The sequence below is a fragment of the Fistularia commersonii genome, chromosome 33 (assembly GCF_037954325.1).
Source record: "Fistularia commersonii isolate RoL2024-O1a breed Wild chromosome 33, RoL_Fcom_v1.0, whole genome shotgun sequence".
Lineage (NCBI taxonomy): Eukaryota > Metazoa > Chordata > Actinopteri > Syngnathiformes > Fistulariidae > Fistularia > Fistularia commersonii.
Genome location: NC_141316.1, coordinates 10,033,166 through 10,054,626, shown reverse-complemented (window position 1 = coordinate 10,054,626; position 21,461 = coordinate 10,033,166). Strand labels below are relative to the sequence as shown.

Here is a 21,461-nt window from a genome sequence, read left to right as displayed (position 1 = left end):
TCACCCACTATCTCTCCATTATCTGCACTTTATGCTCGACTCTCTCGGCCTCCCCTCCTCCTCTCGCTGGCATTAAGTTCAAACTTGACACTGATGTTGACTCACTTTGTCACCCCTCGGTGCCCCCCTATCTCTCTCTCTCTCTCTCTCTCTCTCTCTCTCTATCTCTCTATCTCTTTCTCTCTTTCTCTCCATTGCTCGGAGGACAAGAACGCCCGCAGACGCATTTCTCTCCAGAGCCCCCCCTTTCCCTCTTTCACTCTCTCCCACCCTCTCCAACTCTCTCCATCTCTCTCCCACTCTCTCCTCCACACACGGTATTGTCAACAAAGCTGGAGAACAAGGGACGCAGGGGGGAACCTGGGGAATTAAGGTCCACGGGGGGAAGAGCCGCCGTCGGGACCCTCGCGTCAATTCACCCCCCCGTCTCCTGGTGAGTTTGCGTCGAATATTTTACTTTTACCTGCACGGGATCGACTCGTTTTTTTTTTTAAAGACGCGAGGCCTTCGGCGTCGGCGGAGGGGGGGGGACGGGACACCCTCCGGAAGAATCCGACGTGCGGTTTGCTTCGTTTAAATTACGGGGAGTTTGACCTTTGACACGGTTGCCGTTCTACATGGAGAACTCGCGACGAAATGGGGTTTGGAGAAATTTCCGTTTGGCTGTGTTTTTTTCGGCCGCCGCGTTCGGTCGACACCCCGTTTTTTTTTTTTGTGGCGGCTGCGTAAAAACGCGACGTCTCTTCGCGCGTATGTGCACGCGTGTGCGCGCGTGCAAAGAAAGAGCTAAAAGCAAGTAGCATAATAAATGCCGCGGCTTTCGGAGTGGGTTCTAATGTACCCGAGCTCCCCGTGGCATACGAGCGTACCAATGTATAACACGCACGCGTTACGACAGCGCGCGTGTAACTAACTCCATTTCTGTCCGTCATCATGAGGCTAATTCACCACAATGCCGACCGTGTGTGAACTCATGCGATATGAACCCCTCCTTCTTCTGCTCTTCGCTCGATCTCCGGCTCCCCCCCAGGAGGAGGACAGATTGGAGGGTCAGCGGAGGGAGAGAGGAGCCCAGAGTGACAGTAAACAAGGGTGGACGCGCACGCAACAACACTCCCCCGTCTTCCTTCATGCTGGTTTGGACCCTTGTAGTATGTATGAGAAGTTAACCATGCTGAACCTACAGAGCGGCTCCAACTGGAGCGGGCCCAACAACTGGTACCACGACCCCACCGGCGTGCAGACGCAACACAGCACAGGTGAGCGAAAGCCGAACGGAAAAGTCGCGGCTCGCGTTCGGTGGAATCGTCGGCCTTCCCGCGACCGACGTCTCTTTTGTCGCCTCCGTCCGGTCCAGTGTCTGAAGGCTGTCTGCTGGACACCGAGGGCAGCATCGGGGGAGAGGCCGGCGGAGGAGGAGTGGGCAGAGGGGGAGGAGTTCCCGTGGAACGGGACGAGGGCGAGGAGTCTCAGCTCAGGCTGCAGCTCAAGAGGAAGCTGCAGAGGAACAGGACCAGCTTCACGCAGGAGCAGATCGAGGCACTGGAGAAAGGTCAGGCCACGCGAGCGCGCACCTTTCCGGCCAATCGCCGGCCTCCGTGTGGTGACGCAGCACATCCTGCCGCAGCTAGCACCTTTGTTATTGTAACGCCGTTTTTACTCGTCCGTGTTCGGACGGAAAGCTCGGGAAACAAACAAAATGAGGCGAAGCGCCGCGAGTATTCTTTGGCCTTCGTGAAAATAATACCCGTCCTCGAATCGTCTCGGAAATATCCCCGATGTGGCGGAAAAAAAACAAAAAAAAACGCCCCCGGCAGAAGAAACGCACAGTTTTTGAGCGTGCATCATTATGGCCGTTGTATTATGCGGGAAGATCTCGTCCAACGTCTACTGAGAGGGATCAGAAAACTACCCTTGACTGGATCTGGCTGCAGCAGGCCCTTGAGCTAAATAAGGACGCCGTGTCCACTGTGCAGCCGAGTGGAAATGTATCACTGTGGTCACTTCGTGCAAATGACATTAATGAGGTACGCTGACCTCAGTGCGCCGCCACGGCACAATAACAATCATGTGTTGACACAGATGCCAATTATAACTCAGCCAATTAGAGCAATTTGTGCGACGCCCTTAATTCGCCGGGCCGTCGCTGTTTTTCTTTGTGCCGCCGCACGGCTGCGAGCTCGACGCTCACCCTGCCGGCCGGGACCGGCGGTGCAGGAACGGCAACCACCTTCGTGCCGCGATCTTCCATTTCACGTTAGACGAAAACAACGACAACGCGTTAATACGGGGTAAAAATCCACCTTCTCGCTTCCCCGTGCTGATGGTTCTGGAATAATCCAGCGGGTTGGATGAGCCCGGACGTCTTCACCTGTAGATGTTTGGGATGACTCAGCCCGGGAGGTTGGAGGTCAGAGGGCGAGGCGGATGCCGGTTTTGAGCCAGTCAAAACAACGCCGCGTCCGATGGAAGTTAACCGATGTAAATCAAGATTAACAGTCAGACAGTTTCTCTACCTTTAAGGGGGGAAATACAGGAGTTCACGCCGAGTCATTTTAAAAATAAAGCGCTTCGGCAGCTCCTCGCACCCAATCCTTTCATTTGAACTTCCTGCACGCTTCGCAAAGTTAAATAATTTATTTAAAGTGCAACAGATAAATATTTCACACAGGGTTGTAAGGATACATCTCGGCTTCCCGGGTTTGCGTCGGCCACGGACGCGTAATTAACATCTGTACTCATCGTGTTAATATCAGAAAACACAAATCGGAAGGCTGCCGAACAAAAGCGTCGATTCTCTCTTGAAAAAAAAGGATGAATCCAGAATACGAGAGGAGCAAACATCACGTGCGCTCCTGTCGCCCACGATTAAGGATCCCGCTGTGCGCTTGACATTAGTTGGTATCGTCCACAGAGTTTGAAAGGACACATTACCCGGACGTCTTCGCCAGAGAGAGACTGGCGAACAAGATCGACCTACCGGAGGCCAGAATACAAGTGAGGCGTTGACCGGCCCGCGGAAAAATGGCGGAAAAATACACGGTTGCTCGCGACGTATCGGAATGACGAGAGCGCTTTGATTTCAAGGTGTGGTTCTCAAACCGAAGAGCCAAGTGGAGGAGGGAGGAGAAGCTGCGCAACCAAAGGAGGTCAGGCGGCGTAACTTCCTGCACGCAGAACCAAGCGCCGCTGACCACTTCCTTCAACACGTCCGTCTATCACCAGCAGCACGGCAGCAGCTCAGGTAGAAGCTGCGTCCGTCTCATTCACACCTTTTTCACGTCGACCGCGACGCTTTCCCGTCTCAGGGGACGAAAATTAGTCGTTTATGGCGAAACGTCACCTCGTTGGCGAGCAAAGCGCGACAGCTTTTCCATCACAGAACATCTATATTACAGCAAGGGGTGGGAACAACCGCCGAATCAATGTCTTTGTGTGTGTGTGTGTGTGTGTGTGTGTGTGTCTCCAGGGTCCATGTTGAGTCAGGCTGAGTCGTCCCTGCCAAGCTACAGCTCCCTGTCAGTTTTCTCATCTGGAGTCCAGGTGAGATCTTCATCTGCAGCTTCTCCGGCCCAGAACACACACACTTCTGTTTATCTATGAATAAACGGACTCGTTTATTGATTAAACTCGGGTCAATATCAGAATTGGAGTATTTGATTGATCGTTGAAAGGGGCTCCTGCGTCAACTGGGGAAGAATCAAAATAGAACTTTATATCAAAATAAAGAATAGAAATAGTGAATAATGAAACATAGTGAATAATAATAATAAAATAATGAAAAAAAACTGTATGATAAATTAATCAAAACAGAATAATAAAACAGTAAAGATCACAAGAAATAAATAAAGATAAAGTTAAAGGTATGTGAAAATATATGCAATGTATATACACGTGTATTTACAAGTACATGTATATGATTACATGCGGTAATTACGTGTATAATTAAGACTTTTTGTGCAGTAAAACATTTATTGCACAGAAGACAATGGAACTATTGCACATACGGAGATTTTTTGCAGACGATGACTCCACCAACAGCCAACTGACTCTCAGACTGACGACTCCGGCAGGAATGAGTTCCTATGAAATAATTTTCATAGATGAATGAATGATTTTCCTATGGAATTAATCTCCTATGGAACATTACCCCAAATATCTCCTGTGCACATGGAAAGTAAGAGTTTTTAGCGAACCGGGAAGCTAATCATATTGTGGCTGTTCAGCCTGACTGCTGCAGACACAGTGTGGGATGTTCACGTTGGTTCTCTTTTTGAAATATTTATTTGATTATATAAATAGATGCCTTCAGCCCTTCATCGACCAGGAGAACCCAAGTCTCATTTTGTCGACAGATCTAAATTATAAAAAGTACACGCTTGTCTATTAGTGCGACGACAACTTTAAAGGACAGCAAAATGGGTACACTTTCTTCTTAGACTATAATATGATTTAAGATTTTTATTTGCATCGTAAATCGATTTTTCTCCATGAAATACACGCTCACATTTAATTCCAACTAATTCATGGATCAAGTTGTTGTTGCATGTTTTACCCAGTGTGTCTGTCGTTGTTTTAAACCCAGCTCCGTAAATGCAGTCGAGTCATTCTAAAATCTGAATGGATTGCAGGATTATCCGAATAAAATAAATAGAATAGATAAGATTGACCTCTGCTTTCGTGCAGACCTGCACGGGAAGACGCCGCGTCGCTTTGGCGCCCTCTTGTGGCCATGTTGCGGTACTGCAGGCAGATGCAGGCCCCACGGCCGGCGGCTTGTTTTGCGAGTTTCTGCGTGAAATCAAATCAATGTCAACCACATCCTCCCTCGTTGAGCGTCTGCTGCGATTCCGGCTGTTTCTCAAGCGCTGACACATATTTGGTGTCACTCCTTTAAGCTGCAATCATTTCGCTACCTTGTTTTTGTGTTGACGCCCAAACCCGACTTTTGTGGCTGATGTTGTTTTGAGTTGCGTCGCACCGGTTAAGATCAGCAGAAACATCTGAAGAAGCTTGAATATGTTCAGAATATTTGCACATCTCTAAATATCTCTGTCATTTATTTGTTATTTCTCCTGTAAGCTCTCCTTTGGAGAGAACGCTGTCCGGATGCGGATTCAGCCCGGAGACCAACAGGGGTTTGAAAACCAGATCTAACCGACGTGTCTTCTCTCCATGTTGCCTCAGTCTATCCCTCCGCAGACGGCCTCCTCCTACTCCTGCATGTTGCCTCCGTCTCCTTCTGCCCCGCGCAGCTTCGACTCTTCCGCCTACTCTTCCCCTCACCTGCAAACCCCGCCGTCGGCCGGCTCCAACACCGGTGAGTGCTCCTCCGGTGGGTTTTCAGAGAAGTCCTGGGTGAGAAGATAAACCCTCCTGCAAACGCCCCGCTAACCCAGCCTGTGTTTACCTCTTCCTCCTTGGCAGGGCTGATATCGCCTGGTGTGTCAGTCCCGGTCCAGGTTCCAGGAACCGAGCAGCAGAGCATGAGTCAGAACCTCGGTCAATACTGGGCCCGATTACAGTGAGCAGATGATCACTGCCAGCGAGAGAGAGAGAGAGAGAGAGAGAGAGAATATCAAGGGCATGGTTTTTTTTTTTAATTTAAAAAAAAAGGTGTTGAGAAATCTCCAGGATTTAAAGAAACGCAGGACTGAGCGATAGAGGGGTCGGGATGAGCTGCAGACCCTGATATGCATTAAATGTTTACAAATTCAACCAAGAGCAGCTTTGGTTGCACTTGACAGTACCGTCGCCCACGCTGGCATTTTCCTAGTTACACCGAGAGGCGGCGTCCCGATGGGCAACGGGGATGGAGGGGCCGCCGACGCTAGCCCGTTAGCCCGTTAGCCCGTTAGCCCATTAGCTAATTGAATTGCAAATATGACTAGATTAGTGATTTGATAATACTGTAGGGAGCGGGTGGAGGGTCACTAAGTAAATGCCAGCAGACGTCCAATACTGCAAAGCGTGACCACAGTTCCTTGTTACATGAGCAGCTCGGTGATTAATGTGACAGCAAGCTTGTTCCCTATAAGCCGTGTGAGACTGTAAACTACTGTGAAGACTTTAGGCTTGCAAATGGCATCACTTTTACTAAAACGGAGAAAAATAACCAAAAAAAAAAAAAAACAGCAAATAACCATGTAGCATCCTCCCTCTATACCGGGTATTTTTGTACAGGCGGCTTGCGTACGATCGGGATTACCGTGGACTCGGAGCATAGCACAAATCCGGGGGTCGCCGCAGAAACGTGGACAAAAACCAGGGCGGGGGGGGGGGAGGTTACGGGTCGTTTCTTGCCGGAGGCGTACAGGAAGGCGTTCCCGTTCCGCGTGGCGTTGCGTCGACTGTTCATCGTCCGATCTCGGACGGCGAACGATCAAACATATCAGCGGCTGACAATCAAAACGGCAAAAAGAGGAAGACGGCAGCTCGCCGCACGCACTGACAATCCAAGACGGGGGAAAACTGTGAGATCGCCGCCCGGCGGATTCAGAGCGCCGCGCCAAAAACAAGCCATTAGACAATCATTGAAAGGGGAAACGGGCCGGTTACTGTACAGAAGCGTACGTCGCGGGGTTTGAGATTTCGTCACTTGGGTTTGCTTTGTTGCTACACCTCGGTTTGAACGGATATGAAATGTCTCCCGGCTCCTATTTATTTGTCTTTTCACTCGTTCACACAAGTCCTCGGTGTTGTCGTCGCGTGTCGTGTTAGTAAAGTATAGTAACCAAGAGTCAACCCTTTTGTGAAGGCCTTGGATCCCTTTAAAAGAAAAATAAAAATGTGTGTACTGACCATGAATCCGGAGTCGTGTGTTCTCCACGGCGGGTCTTATTTTACCGCCCGCTCATGATTTTACAAGCTGTGACAACCCATTAATATTTCAAACGATTGAATTCACTACAACAACAGCTATAATTCTTTTTCTACATCCGCCCCTGACGCATTTTACCGAAACTACCGACGGGGCGCTTTTCCCCCCACGGGGTCTTAAAGGACACAGTCTGCTCTTTGTGTCCCAGGACATCACACGAGCACAGGGATGAAGGACTCACAGTCAGAAGCCGGACGTTTCCGCACACAGATTTCATTCATTTATTATCTCCGCCGCTTATCGTGGCCTCAGGGTCACTGGCGGGGGGGGGGGCAGCTGTCATTGGTCGAGAGGAGGGGTTCATCCCAGACCGCTACATCACACGTTAGGAGACCTACGACCTTTAACCCCCTCATCCACTCATCCTATAGTGTCACATGACCATCCATCTTCTCATTCACATATCGTATGGAGGCGTTCATCCATTCGCTCTCATTCACTCATTATATGATATCCCATGATCATTCATGCTGCAACCACATTTCAAATGGAGACGTTCATCCATTCACACATGACATAGAGACACTCACCCTTTCACCCTCTCATTCACTCGTCATTAAACATACTTGTTCATCCGCTCATCCACACATATCATATGGAGACGATCATCCGTTCACCCTCTCATTCACACATCATTTAGAGACGTTCTTCCATTCACCACTCATTCATCCTCTCATTCACATGTGGAATGGAGACCTTCTTACATTCACTCATTCAGAACTGCAATAGTGTCATACAACCATTCACCCTCTCATTCATTCATCATATGGAGACCTTCATCCATTCACTCTTTCATTCACACATCATATGGAGACATTCATCCATTCACCACATACTCATTCACCCTCTCATTCACATGTAGAATGGACACCTTCTTACATTCACTCTCTCATTCACACATCTTTTAGGGACGTCCATCCATTCACCACATGCTCATTCATCCTGTCATTCACATGTAGAATGGAGACATTCATACATTCACACTCTCATTCACTCATCATATGGAGACGATCATCCATTCACCCTCTCATTCATACATCATTTAGAGACGTTCATCCATTCATCACATACTCATTCATCCTCTCATTCATTCATCATATGGAGACGATCATCCATTCACCCTCTCATTCACACATCATTTTGGGACGATCATCCATTCACCACAGACTCATTCATCCTCTCATTCACATGTTGAATGGACACCTTCTTACATTCACCCTCTCATTCACGCATCATTTAGGGACGTCCATCCATTCATCACATGCTCATTCATCCTGTCATTCACATGTCGAATGGAGACCTTCTTACATTCACTCATTCAGAAGTTAAATAGTGTCATACAATCATTCACCCTCTCATTCATTCATCGTATGGAGACGTTCATCCATTCACTCTGTCATTCACTCATCATGTAGTGTCATGCGATCATTCACCCTCTCATTCACACATCACTCCTTCTCCAACCATTCACTCTTTCATCCACGCGTCACATGGAGACGTTCATCCATTCACCGCGACGACCCCGACGGGGCCGGAGGACCCACCAGACCCGAACCCCTCCACCGAAGGGGGCACCTTGAACCGGACCTGCTCGCTGTCCACATGCAGCAACATAAAGTTGCCACGACGGAAATTGGCCGACCATTAGCGGGATAGCGGCTTGTGCTAATGGCATGACTCACCGGGACCCTGGGGGCTCGGCTGGAATTAAAGATGGAAGAGGAGGAAGCTGCTGGGAGGGCGTGGGGGGGCTGGAAAGATAATGCCAGAGCTGCTTCCCGGGGAGGATAAACATGTGGACGCATCACCATAATGCGGTTTCTAAGATGTTATGTGAGATGCCAATGCACTCCTGCTCAATGCAGCGTCATCGAGTCGCCGAAAACGCCTCTGATCGCCCTGGTGGAACGCTGCCTTGCAGATCTCGCTTCTTTTTCCGCTTTTTAAAAACCGAGCAAGCGATCAACCGTGAAATGAGCCGGATCCCGGACCTCCGAGGTTTGACCCGTGTTCGGGCGGAAATGAGTGGCTCAATGAGCACGTAAAGTCCGATGCAGCGATTGTGGAAAACTGTTTAAGTCTTATTTGCACAATAAAATAATTCACGGGAAACAAAGACTCAACAAAGACTCAACAAAGAGGGAAAATGTAGGTGATGTGTAGGGAGCATGTAGGGGGACATGTAGGGACATGTTGTGGACACATAAGGGGCATATAGGGGACATGTAGGGGGACATATAGGGACATGTTGTGGACATGTAAGGGACATATAGTGGACATGTAGGGGGGCATGTAGGGACATGTTGTGGACATGTAAGGGACATATAGTGGACATGTAGGGGGACATGTAAGAAAATGACTAAGGGGCCATGGAGGGGCCATGGGGGGGCCGTGTAGGGGACGTATAGAGGCCATTAGGAGACATGTAGGTGACAGAGGGGATATGTAGGGCAACATGTAAGGGACATGTAAGGGATAATTAGGGTACACGTAGGGGACATATGGGATACGTAGGGGATATGTAGGGGACATGTAGGGGATATGTAGGGGATATGTAGGGGACATGTAGGGGATATTTAGGGGCATGTAGGGTACATGTAGGGGACATGTAGGGGACATGTAGGGGATATATGGGATATGTAGGGTAACATGTAGGGGACAAGTTGGGGATATGTAGGGTACATGTAAGGGACATGTAAGTGATATGTAGGGTACATGTAGGGAACATGTAGGGGATATGTAGGGGACATGTAAGGGACATATGGGATATGTAGGGTAACATGTAGGGGACAAGTTGAGAATATGTAGGGTACATGTAAGGGACATGTAAGTGATATGTAGGGTACATGTAGGGGACAAGTTGAGAATATGTAGGGTACATGTAAGGGACATGTAAGTGATATGTAGGGTACATGTAGGGGATATGTAGGGTAACATGTAGGGGACAAGTTGGGGACAAGTTGGGGATATGTGGGGGACATGTAGGGCATATTTAGGGGCATGTAGGGTACATGTAGGGGATACGTAGGGAACATGTAGGGGACATATAGGGTATGTGTAGGGCAACATGTAGGGTACATGTACGGGACATGTAGGGCAACCGCCCCTTCTCAGGAGGACACTGTGCAGCAGTCAGGCGGCTGGAGATCGCGCTTGAGGCAGGATGTGGTTGCATCAGATGCAGTGACCTGCAGCATCCCGGCAGCAAGTGCACGCGGGTGAGAACGAGAAGTTGCGCGACTTGGGGGTGCAGGGGGGCGGAGGAGGAGGAGGAAGAAGAAGAGGCGGAGGAGGAGGAGGAAGAGGATGTCAGCTCGATCGATGAGCCCAGCCTAGTCTCTGGAGAGCTGCAGGCTCCGGAGCAGCAGCCGCGGTGAGCCCCGCCGCTCTCCCCGACACCGCGCGTCCTCGGCGGGCACCTTTACGCGGCGCCTCCCGCTGACGATGACGGATCTCTGCTTGTCCTTCTCCCCTTCTCCCCCCCAGCAGCAGGAATGGATCTGACCCTCCTCCCGTGGATCATCTGGACCCTGACGGCCAGCTCTGCGGCGGCGCCCGAGCAGTACAGCAGAGCCCTGGTAACATGCTTTTCTTTTCTTTTTCTTTGTTTTCTAACCTCACTCTTTGTTGTTTTTCTTGATTCCCCACGACTTGGAGAGTTTGAAATTGTGGATTAGGAGTTATGAGACCATCACCGCCCGTGGAAGCTATAGAGTCCTCATCTATTTCTCTTTTTTGATGGTGTTGGGTAATTAGTGGGGTTCTGTTGTCTTTGAATGAACTTCCGTTCGCCTCTTTATGGTGGTGGATATTTTTCATTTTTCCACCCACGGCCTGCAAACAAGATCCATTGTAACTCAGTAATAACATGCATGGTGTCGTGTTTCCGTAAGCTCAAGCAGAAGAGACCGTCTTGGTTCCGTGAACCGTCAAATCAAGGTTGTGAGTAGAAACCAGAAGGCGTAAATTTGTTGGCCCTCAGCCCGCAGATTTACTCCAGAGAGGCGGATGTGTGTGTGTGTTTGTGTGTGTGTGTGTGTGACCGCCCTCCCGCCTCGCCTCGGCGCAGCAGGTGTGACGGTTTCACTCGCCGTGCAGAGCCGAATACCAGAGAAGAACTTTGGGTTTTGGTTGAAACGCAGGTGTGAAACTGCACGCGACCACATTTCCTCTTCCCCCTTCCTCTCGGCGCAGGACTGGCTGAGCCGGTACGGCTACCTGCCCCCCGCCGACCCCAGGACCAGCCAGCTGCAGACCAAAGACGGCATCGAGAAAGCCATCCGCGTCATGCAGAGGTTCGGCGGCATCCCGGAGACCGGAGTGCTCGGTGAGCGACCGCCACGCCGTCCGACGTCAAGCGCTAACTTCCTGTCGTGCCGGGTTTCAACACGCGGCGTGCAACCGCTTGTTTTTCAGACAGCGACACGGTGAAGCTCATGTCCACGCCGCGGTGCTCTCTCCCGGATATTGTCGGGAGTGAAGACATGCTGAAGAGGAGGAGGAGGAGGAGGAGATACGCTCTGTCGGGGCTCAAGTGGGACAAGACGGACCTCACATGGAGGTGCGTTGACCGATCCCTGCAAATCGATGCGTTTTGAAGCTCCTACAAATGAGCGCCTTCTTCGTAGCATCCACAGCTTCCCGTCGCCGTCGCTGTCGCTCAACCTGCCCAACTCCCTGGTGGAGAACATCCTCGCCCGTGCCTTGGAGGTCTGGAGCGAGGCGGCGCCCCTGAGGTTCCGGCAGGAGCGGAGCGGCGGCGGCGGCGGCGACATCAGGGTGTCCTTTAACCGCCTGATGCACGACGACGGCTACCCCTTCGACGGGCGGGGAGGCACGCTGGCGCACGCCTTCTTCCCCGGGAGAGACCAAGTGGCCGGGGACACGCACTTCGACGACGACGAGATCTGGAGTTCCCCGGGTAAGTGCGTCCCGTTTCCGGGACGGGGAGGTCAAAGGTCAGATGGATGGAGAGCCTGAAGCGTTTCACAATGTCGTCCTCAGGTGACGGTCGCGGCACGGACTTGTTTACCGTCGCCGTGCACGAGTTCGGCCACGCGCTGGGCCTGTCCCACTCCTCCTCCGACCCCTCCATCATGAAGCCCTACTACGAAGGTCCCGTTGGAGACGTCAGCAGCTACCGGCTGGTGACGGACGACCGGCAGGCCATCCAGCAGCTGTACGGTGCGTGTCGGCCTCCGGATACATCGATAGCGTGACGGAAACGGAGACAAACAAACCCCTTTGGAAGGAAAGAAAATCTGGGAAATAAAACAAGTCTGTTTTAATTTCATACATCTCTCGTCCAATCACGGCTGGGATCGGCTCCGGCCCTCTGAGTTCGGACGATAAATACTTATCGGTCCACGCTTTGTTGAAAACTACATTCACTGGGATCTTTCTTTAGTCGGCCCGAGCGGACACTTGGACGGCTAACGTTTTAGTAGACCAGGAGTCAACAAAGTTTTTGCAAAGAGGGCCAAACATGCAGCCATTAACATTAAATATAAATGAACCATTTCATGACGTTTTTCTGTTGCAAATGGCAAATTTTCATGTCTTAACGCACATCTAAAGTTCCTCTTCTATATCTGAATACCACATAAAACAAGGAAAAAGTCTGTCTGGAAAACAATCAAACGTATCATTTGAAACATTACATATTATCCCCTATTAAATGCTTAGAATGATCCTCTAAATTCAAAACATGTGAACAGAAAAATAACACTAACAAACAGAAGTTTGTGGCCTTATAATTGACTAGCGACCAGTCCAGGTGAACTCTCTCTCGCCCAATCGGCTCCAAAACAATGATGATCATACGACTCCTTGCATTGCACCGTGCTGTGCGGTAACATTGCTGGCGGACGCATATTGTTGATTTTATGGCAAAAGCTGCAGGCTGTGTGTGAATTTGAAAAACGGGCCTCGTTTGGCCCGCGCCCCGACCGTTGGACGTGCCTGGTGGAGCCCCGTTGATTATTCAATCCGTCCAATGAACCTCACACGGTCACGATTCTACTGTTCCCTGTGTTTGGTAAAAGCGGAGTAGATAAAGAATCTCCGTTCTTTGACTCGCCGCAGGTGTGAAAGACGGCCGGTCACCCGGCGACGGTGCGCCGGCCCCCCCGCGCCTTCCCAGCCCGCCTCCGCCCCGACCCACCCAGCCGTGAGTACAGAAAAAGAACATCCAACTTCAATTTCTGTCAAAGCTGATGTCGACAAACACTCGAGTAATCGTTTCCCCGCCGCCGCAGCGCCGACCCCGCGGGCAGGGAACGCTGCCAGGGAGGATTTGACGCCGTGGCCAACATCCGAGGGGAGGTGTTCTTCTTCCGAGGTGAGGCGAACGCGACGAGCGAAGACGGAACATCCGCCGGTGACGTCGAACCCCGACTTTTCTTTCAGGTTCCAAGTTCTGGAGAACCAAGAGCGACGGGTCGCTGATATCCTTCCACCCGGCCGAGATCGAGAACTTCTGGACGGGCCTCCCTGCGGACATCCGCAAGATCGACGCCGTGTACGAGAGGAAGGGCGACAACCATATCGTCTTCTTCATCGGTGAGGAAAAACCACCCTTCGTCCATCGGGGGTCGGGAAGAGCGTAGATGGTTGGAAGTGGAGCGGACAAGAACATCGTACCTACAAGCGCGTCGCCGTGAACATCATCCACCCGCTGAGTGGATTCTTTTAGATCAGGGGTCGGCAACCCGCGGCTCTTCCATCTTTACACCGCGGCTCCGAGTGGCTGGGAAAATAAATTATGAATATTTAATTGGAGTATTTTTCATTTGTGTTAATTCCTTTTTTTTAACTTTTAGTTCTAAGTTGGAAGATTATTGTGATCTTGAAATATTAAATAAAATTATATTTATTATTTTTCGCCGCTCAAAATAACGTCACACTGGCGGAAGCCGGTAAAGTCCCGATTTGCAGATGCTGTGCGCAGAAGTTCAGGAGCAGAAGTCCCATTAAAATAAATATTTATGAAGATATTTTGCAAATATTTATTTTTTGTTTACCGACAGTGATTTTTTCCCGATTTATTTTTAAAATTAAGGTCAAGGCTCCGCTAAACGCTCGAAAGCCCAAAGCTCAAAATGGGTTCATTCCATAAATAGAATTTAATTTTCTCTGTTATACTTTGTGAATTTCAGAAGCAACACACTTGTTTATACAAAATGTAAAGGAAGAAAAAAGCAATATATACACAGTGGTACCTTTATTTTAGACGTCAAAAAGTAATCGTGGCTCCGAGGAAACCGGGTCCAAAAGGCTCTTTGGGTGTTACGGGTTGCCGACCCCTGTCTTAGATATCCGTGCGTTTCCTTCTGCAGGATCTCAGTACTGGGTGTTCAAGGACACGGCGGCGATGAGCGGTTACCCGCGGCCGCTGTCCGAGTGGGGGATGAGGACGCCGTCCGGGGCGCCGGTGGCCAAAGTGGACGCGGCTTTCGTCTGGGCTCACAACGGCCAGACCTACCTGTTCAGCGGCGGCCTGTTTTGGAGGTTCGACGAAAGCCGCACGAGTGCGCACGGCCCCAGGCGGCCGGAGGTGAACTACCCGCGGGACAACAAGCTCTGGACCGGCATCCCGCCGGACATGGACGACGTCATAACCTGGGGAGAAGGTAAGGCGGTTCGGTAGACCTGGCGCACCTGGCGAGAAGCTGAGAGTGACCTCCTGGCCGCTGCTCCTCAGGTGACGCCTACTTCTTCAAGGATGACTTCTACTGGGTGCTGAAGAACGGGCGACTGGACCAAGACGTCATCGCCCCCAAATCCATCGGCGTGGACTGGCTGCACTGCCCGGCTTCCGCCGCCACCTCCGCCCCGCGCAGGCCCGGTTTCCCCGACGACTGCCGCTGTGACCTCCGGGCGTCGTCTCGGCTCCCGCGAGGCGGCGCGCCGCTCGTCCTCGCGGCGCTGCTGCTCGTCAGCGCCGCGATCAGACCGTAGAGGTTTCCGGGAGCCGCTGGTTTCTGCGCCACCAGGGGGCAGCAGAGGGTTTCCAGACGTCCTGAAGCTCAGATCACGACGAGCCTTCCAGAGGGTCGTGGAGGAGAATCCAATCATCCGAGCTCCTTTTCTACTCCTTCCCCATATTTGCATTTTGTTATGAATAAGGGAACTTATCTATTCTGTTGAAATCTGCGCTGGTCTGTGTATTTATAAGAATTAAATCCAATCTACTTTTGAGAATCCAAAGCGGATTTTCACCGTCTTAACTGGATTATCAGCGCATTTTCTTCTAATTTGGCTATTTTCACTCAAATAAGAAGAATCTCCCTGGAACCGCTTTAGAATAAAACTCAGATACCCGAATGGTGTGTTTGAGTTTGTTTCCTGACCCGGTCAGAAGCAGCCGTCCGTTCAAACCGCGTGACGTCGCTTTTCAATGCACACTTCTCGTCTTCTTTGCAGAAGAACAACAACAAAAAAAAACATAGGTTTGTCTCCACCCTGCTATAGAATGTCCCCCTCACTTCTACCTGCTCAGGGTATTCGCTTTCACACAGATTACATAGGAAGAATGGATGGAAACTCAACATGACCATCATGTTCTCAGGGCCTCCCCTGAAGAACGCGCTAAACACAGTTTCCTTGTTCCTTCATTCACAGTCACCGCTGATTAAACCGGTCCCGAAATCAAAACCGACGGTAGCATTTTCTCCACGTTTTTGGATTTCGCTCAGTCATTCGGCCCGGGGAGGGCCGGGAGATCAGTTGCTCGATCTAGATTTTAAGATAAAATGTAAACTTTAGGTGTAACGTTTGCATTGCCGCTATGTTGGCTTACTTACTTAAAGAGCCTCAAGCACACAGCGACCAGCCCCCCCGAGCAAAGATCTACCTGAAACTCCACACTCTTTAGCTCAACATCAGGGTTGATTCATCTAACTTCCGTCAGCATGTGACCTGCACTATATGGACAAAGTATTTCCACCTGCCTGCACTCGCTTATGAACTTCAGTGAATCTTGTTCCTAAACCCTGGGGTTCAATATGACGTTGGTCCACCTTTTGCAGCGAGAACAGCTTCAGCTCTTCTAGGAAGGCTGTCCACAAGCTTCACCAGGACGTTTACGGAAAGTTTTAGCATTCTTTCAGAAGCACGTTTGTGATGTTGGCCAAGAAGACCTGGCTCTTGGTCTCCGCTCTCAATCATCCTGAAGGTGTTCTACAGGGTTGAGGTCAGGACTTGGTCCTCCATGTCTTCGTGGTCCTTGCTTCGTGCTCTGGTGCACAGTCGTGTTGGAGAAGGAAGGGTCCGAACTGTTGGGAGCATGGAATTGTCCAACATGTGTTGCTTTGCTGAAGCTTTCAGAGTTCCTTTCACTGGAAAGAAGGTCCCAAAAACAAACCCGCACCATGATCCCCCTCCAGACAACTTCACGCATGGAACAATGTGGTCAGACAGGCAGCGTTCTCCTGGAGACCTCCAGACCCAAACTCGTCCATCGGATTGCCAGATGGAGAAGCGTGATCGTTCACTTCAGAGAAGTGAGTCCGGTGTCGGCGTGCTTTACGCCTCTGCATCCCACGCTTTGCATTCTCTGAAGCTCTCTGCTCGCTGTTCTTCAGCTCATCTGAAGGCCACGTGAAGCTTGGAGGTCTGTAGCCACGGACTCTGCAGAAAGTCGGCCACCTCTTGGCACGATGCGCCTCGGCATCCGCTGACCCCGTCAGTTTACGTGGCCTAACACTTGGTGGCTGAGATGCTTCCATGTTCTTCTAATCCAGCTGACAGTGGACTGTGGAATATTTAGAAGTGACTGGTTTTGTCCCACAGCTGCATCCTATCACAGCTCCACGCTGGAATTCACCTCCAGCTCCTGAGAGCCACCCGTTCTGCCACAAATATTTGTCAAAAACATGCCGAGGCGCTTGATGTGACACACCTGAGGCCGTGGAGGTGATCGCAACACCTGATTCCCATTACTTGGATTGGTGAACCAATACCAGTGGAACCCCAGTGAAAAGTGAATTTCCACGAAGTAGAGGTGTGATCATTGTGATATTTACAGATATATTAACCCTCAATGAAGCTCCCTGCACAGGTGTTTGTTTTACTGGTTTTTTTTTGTTTCTTCAGAAACATCATTATAGGCAGTCGCTGCCTCTGCTGTTTTTCTGGTTGAAAATGCTTTTAGAAACTGCCACGTTCTCGTCCATCAAGTTACAAAAGTGGACCGACCGCATTGTATCATGATGCCGATCTTCTGAAGTATTGTCACATCTGCAAGCTGCCGGCGCTGGAAACCGCCAGCAAACTTCATCACCTCGGCGAAATCCTCGTCCCTCGACGGATCCGAATGTCGGCCTATTAAACCATCGATGTCGTCGGGAGTCATGTCGGAGGAGCCGCGTCCTCCAAGAATACAAAGTATTTTATAAAATTCATTTTAGTTTAATTCTATTTCTTACTGTTTTTGTTCGTCTTAGGCTAGAATAGGGCTATTTCACAATGAAAAATATCCCAATACTGCAAATAAGTGCTAAAGAGAACCGATTTCCCCCCCAAAAAAAATCTGCGATGTTACGAAAGCCAAAACTTGAGGTAGCGAAGGTCCACTGCTGAGTGTATCTGGCGTCCTGCTGCCGCCGCAGATGGGCGGCGCCGACCGCCATTCCGGCCCGAGGGCTTCTGGAACCAACCCTTGCACTCTTAAGGACATTTCTTTCATGCACGGTCAAAACACACAAGGACGTTTGCACAGAAATATTTATTCAGGTCCTGAGGGGCGCGACGGGACATTAAACATCAACCAGCTGAGTGGCGAACAAACACTTGGAAGGGATTGTGACCTCTATAATTAATATTTACGGTCATCCTTTAAATAACCGGCTTAAAAGGCTCAGTTTAGTGTCCTGCACTTTTGGCCATTGTTGCCAAAGTTTCAAGGGATTTCCACTCAGTGCTGCCATTTACGCGAAATAACGCCGGCTGACGAGGAAACAGCAGTGCAGTTGGTCAAAGGAGGCGGTGAAGACGGACCGCTGGGAAACCCTTCCGCCGCCGCCGCCGCCGCCGCCAAGGAGATCAAAACGGCAAGTTCAACAATACACGTCGTAAAAAAATAAAATCTTCCTTCATTTGGGCGGGAGTATTCAGGAAACCTGAAAGCTACTTGACACATCCGACTTGTCAAAAGAGCTAAAGTGACGCATCTTATTCTAGACGATGAACCTTAAAAAGGCGAGGATTGCAAATCATTTAACACTCGATTACAGACAATTCATTTTCAAAAAAATCATCCCCTGAGAGAAGTAGATAACATACAAAATTTAAAATCAGTGTTCTTCAAATTAGTTCAACAAAGTCCACGTCGCTCAAGAGCGTTCCTCGTGAAGCGTCAAGCTAGGCGTCACATCTGGCGAGGAGGTGCGAGTCTGGACTTCGGAATTAGCCGGGGGGTCGAAAACAGGTTTATCAGAAAGCAAAAAGTGGAAGCCGGAGTGACACTTAGCTCCTCCAGAGGGCGAGGCCCAGGGCCAACAGCCCCAGCGAGTAGCCCATTTTGGAGAAGGGCTTGCTTGCGCTGCTCTTAGCTTGAGTCATGACAGCTTGTTTGGGCTGGAGGTTTCGATACACGTTTATCATGAAAGGTGAATCGTCCCCAAAGATTCTTACGCTGTGGCTGAACTTGTCGATCTACGAATCGAACACAGGGAAAGTGAGCGCCGCGACAACATAGGGAACGGGAAACTCTGCCCCCCCCCCCCAAAAAAAAAAAAACAACTCACCAGATCCCTGCTGACTTTGACGGTGTCCTTGAACACCGTCCAGATCACAATTTCGTTGCAGGTGGGAGTGGTGAGGGAACCCATGTATCTGTAGTATCTGCTGCGGTCCACCCCCACCAGGAGGTCATCCAGGGAAATCTTGGCCGTCATGTTCATGAGCGTTCCTGCGGACGAGAGGAAAATGAGCCACCGCCGGCAAAACGGCGTCACGAAAAACCCGAGGATCTCAAGTCGGTGATTCCGGAGAGGCGACGGAAGGATGTGAGCGAGATGCTAACGTGCTAATTGTCAGCGGGGACGACGAACCGTCACCGTTAGATTCAAGATTCAAAGCCTTTATCGTCACGCGTACAATGAAATTCCTGCTTTGCTGAAAAAAAAAAAAAAAAAATTGCAACAAGACGTCAAGGTTGCAGAAAAAGAACGTAAATGGTTTTAAAAGCACGACCGAGTTGAGAAGACGTGGACTGACGTCAAGAAAAGTAGCCTACCGTTTGTGGTGATGTTGTCAAGGTAGGACGTCAGCGCTTTCCAGCTGTCGGGCTTCCCGTCCACGTCGGTCCTCTCCTGCGGTTCACAGATGCTTTCAGATGTTTCACTCGCGCCGGATCTTTCCGTCGGCCGGCGCGGGAGCTCACCTCGATCAGAAAACCAAGAGCCGCCAGGCCCTCCGGGTCTTCACTCGCCCGGGAGAAGTTCCCCTCGTAGATGGACTTCATGTTCACGATGTGAAACTGCAGGAGAAGAAAAAAAAAAGAAATAAGCGCCCATATTTGTACACTAAAGAGAAGATATTAAAAATAGAAAGGAGAGGGTTCCACCTCCATGGGGAAGCGATGGCCGTCCACGGTGTGCTCGGAGCCGGGCATGGAGGTGCCGTTGCCCCAGTGCAGGTGGAACTGCAGGCTGTCGTAGGTGTCGGGCAACCCGCCACCGGAGACCTTCACGCCGGACCGAAAGTTCACTTTGACTGGAAGACGGAGACAAAGGTATAAGGGCGGAGACGGGCGGGAAACCCAGCGACGCCCGATGAGACGAGCGAATCTCCAACCTGTCTTGCCGGTGTTGGTGATTTCCTTCAGGACGGAGTCGTTGTCGTAGTTCTCGAAGGTGAAATCCGTCAGCGAGGCGTTGCCGGTGACCTCGGACGATTCGATGTTGATGGGCGACTGACGGCTGCCGGCGCAGAATTCCTCAGCGATTTCGGCCCAGGTTGCGTCGTCTGAGGAGACCGAGGCGGATCTCAATCGCAGCGCAAATAATGTAAAAACGGCATCCGGATTTTTATTTCGGACGACGTGCCGATTGACGGTCAAGTTACTCACTGCAGCTTTCGTCGTAGTAGCACCATTCTGCGGGAGGAGGGAGGACACGGTTTGAGACAAATATCAACCAAAGATAAGATCTACTTTATTCATCCCCACAGGGGAAATAAAGGACTGTCTCAGAAAATTAGAATCCGGTGATAAAGTTCTTTATCTTCTGTAATGCAATTACAGAAACAAAAATGTCATACATTCTGGATTCATTGCAAATCAACTGAGTGGCTTAAGAATCTTAAGAAAACTCAAAATTCCTATCTCAAAATATTTGAATATCACGAAAAAGTCATTTTTGTTTTTTTTTAATCCCATTACAGAAGATAAAGAACTTTATCACAATATTCTAATTTATTAAGACAGTCCTGTACTCTTGTCGCAGCAGCGTAACAGTTATAACTTATAACAACAACAACAACAACAACATCGAGGATAAACCTTTAGTCATGGAGAAAAGTGTGTGTGTGTGTGTGTGTGTGTGTGTGTGTGTTTGTCTCACCAATGTCGTCGGCGGCAGAACGGACGCCGGTGAACAGGGCGCACACAGCAAGTGCAGACACAAGCCACTTCATCTGGAGTGAGAAAATATTAAATATTTTATGAAAATATGATTAAAATGCCGTTATTATTAAGATTCGTTCATTTTCCTGGATCGAAAGCAAACGAATCCTCGGAGGATGAAAATAATGCGTTGTTTGGCGATTGATTGACCGCTACTACGTCTAACTCCGACCACACACACACACACACACACACACACACACACACACGCATACAAATCCTCGAAAAAAAACTTTTTTTTCACCGCAAAAAAAAAAGAAAAAAATAAGTAGGAACTGGAATGAACAGTCCAGTTATTTCCCAGAGAGAAGCGGCGGGTCTCACCTTTGCAGCCTCTCCTCCCGCCGGATGATGCGTGCAGCCCGGACTCGGCCCTTTTGAGGGAGTTGAACTTCCACCCTCCTCCCTCCAACCTCCACCTGTCCACGGAGAACTTCCGCCCGCCCCGCCCTCCACCGCCAAAGGAGGGACAGAGAGAGAAAAAAAGGGGAAAGTGCATGAATGGTTTGTCCCAGATCTGCGTTTGCGGCAAACCTGCTACTCAGGTGACATGGAAGAGCAGCTGGGGAAGAGATGAATAATCCCGGTGGAGGTCCACCTAGTACGTGGAGGAGCTCCAAGTCCTTGCAGAGATCCTGCAGAGCTGTGGGGTGTCCTGTGGAGTGTCCCGAGGGGTGTCCTAAGGGGTGTCCTGAAGGGTGTCCTGCAGGGATGTCCTGAGGAGTGTCCTGAGGGGTGTCCTGTGGAGTGTTCTGAGCGGTGTCCTAAGGGGATGTCCTGTGGTGTGTCCTGAAGGGTGTCCTGCAGGGGTATCCTGTGGGGTGTCCTGTGGGGTGTCCTGAGGGCTGTCCTTAGGGGTGTCCTACAGGGGTGCCCTGTGGGATGTCCTGTGGGGTGTCCTGAAGAGTGTCGTGCAGGGGTATCCTGTGGGGTGTCCTGTGGGGTGTCCTGAAG

At 50.3% G+C, this 21,461-nt stretch overlaps 3 protein-coding genes across 3 annotated transcripts; 2 read left to right on the top strand and 1 right to left on the bottom strand.

The window, feature by feature from the left end:
* Nucleotides 1–229: 229 nt before the first annotated feature.
* pax10 (paired box 10) lies at nucleotides 230–6,795 on the top strand. The gene is made up of 8 exons (XM_086140905.1): nucleotides 230–433; nucleotides 1,031–1,259; nucleotides 1,358–1,552; nucleotides 2,915–2,997; nucleotides 3,088–3,244; nucleotides 3,470–3,543; nucleotides 5,188–5,320; nucleotides 5,428–6,795. Exons 2-8 carry the CDS (start codon nucleotides 1,154–1,156, stop codon nucleotides 5,526–5,528), a joined length of 849 nt encoding a protein of 282 aa, XP_085997031.1. The 5' UTR covers nucleotides 230–433; nucleotides 1,031–1,153; the 3' UTR covers nucleotides 5,529–6,795.
* A 3,362-nt stretch (nucleotides 6,796–10,157) lies between these two features.
* Nucleotides 10,158–15,200, top strand: mmp25b (matrix metallopeptidase 25b). Its single transcript, XM_086140904.1, has 11 exons — nucleotides 10,158–10,253; nucleotides 10,367–10,458; nucleotides 11,075–11,207; nucleotides 11,297–11,441; nucleotides 11,509–11,801; nucleotides 11,885–12,064; nucleotides 12,965–13,049; nucleotides 13,138–13,220; nucleotides 13,289–13,441; nucleotides 14,218–14,511; nucleotides 14,583–15,200. Exons 2-11 carry the CDS (start codon nucleotides 10,375–10,377, stop codon nucleotides 14,837–14,839), a joined length of 1,707 nt encoding a protein of 568 aa, XP_085997030.1. The 5' UTR covers nucleotides 10,158–10,253; nucleotides 10,367–10,374; the 3' UTR covers nucleotides 14,840–15,200.
* A 2,387-nt stretch (nucleotides 15,201–17,587) lies between these two features.
* Nucleotides 17,588–20,918, bottom strand: LOC147215008 (carbonic anhydrase 4-like). Its single transcript, XM_086140903.1, has 9 exons — nucleotides 20,832–20,918; nucleotides 20,446–20,518; nucleotides 19,953–19,979; nucleotides 19,679–19,849; nucleotides 19,449–19,597; nucleotides 19,266–19,361; nucleotides 19,119–19,194; nucleotides 18,628–18,791; nucleotides 17,588–18,535 (listed from the first exon to the last, which is right to left on the bottom strand). The coding sequence occupies exons 2-9, from the start codon at nucleotides 20,516–20,518 to the stop codon at nucleotides 18,347–18,349; spliced, it is 945 nt and encodes a 314-aa protein (XP_085997029.1). The 5' UTR covers nucleotides 20,832–20,918; the 3' UTR covers nucleotides 17,588–18,346.
* Nucleotides 20,919–21,461: the final 543 nt, after the last annotated feature.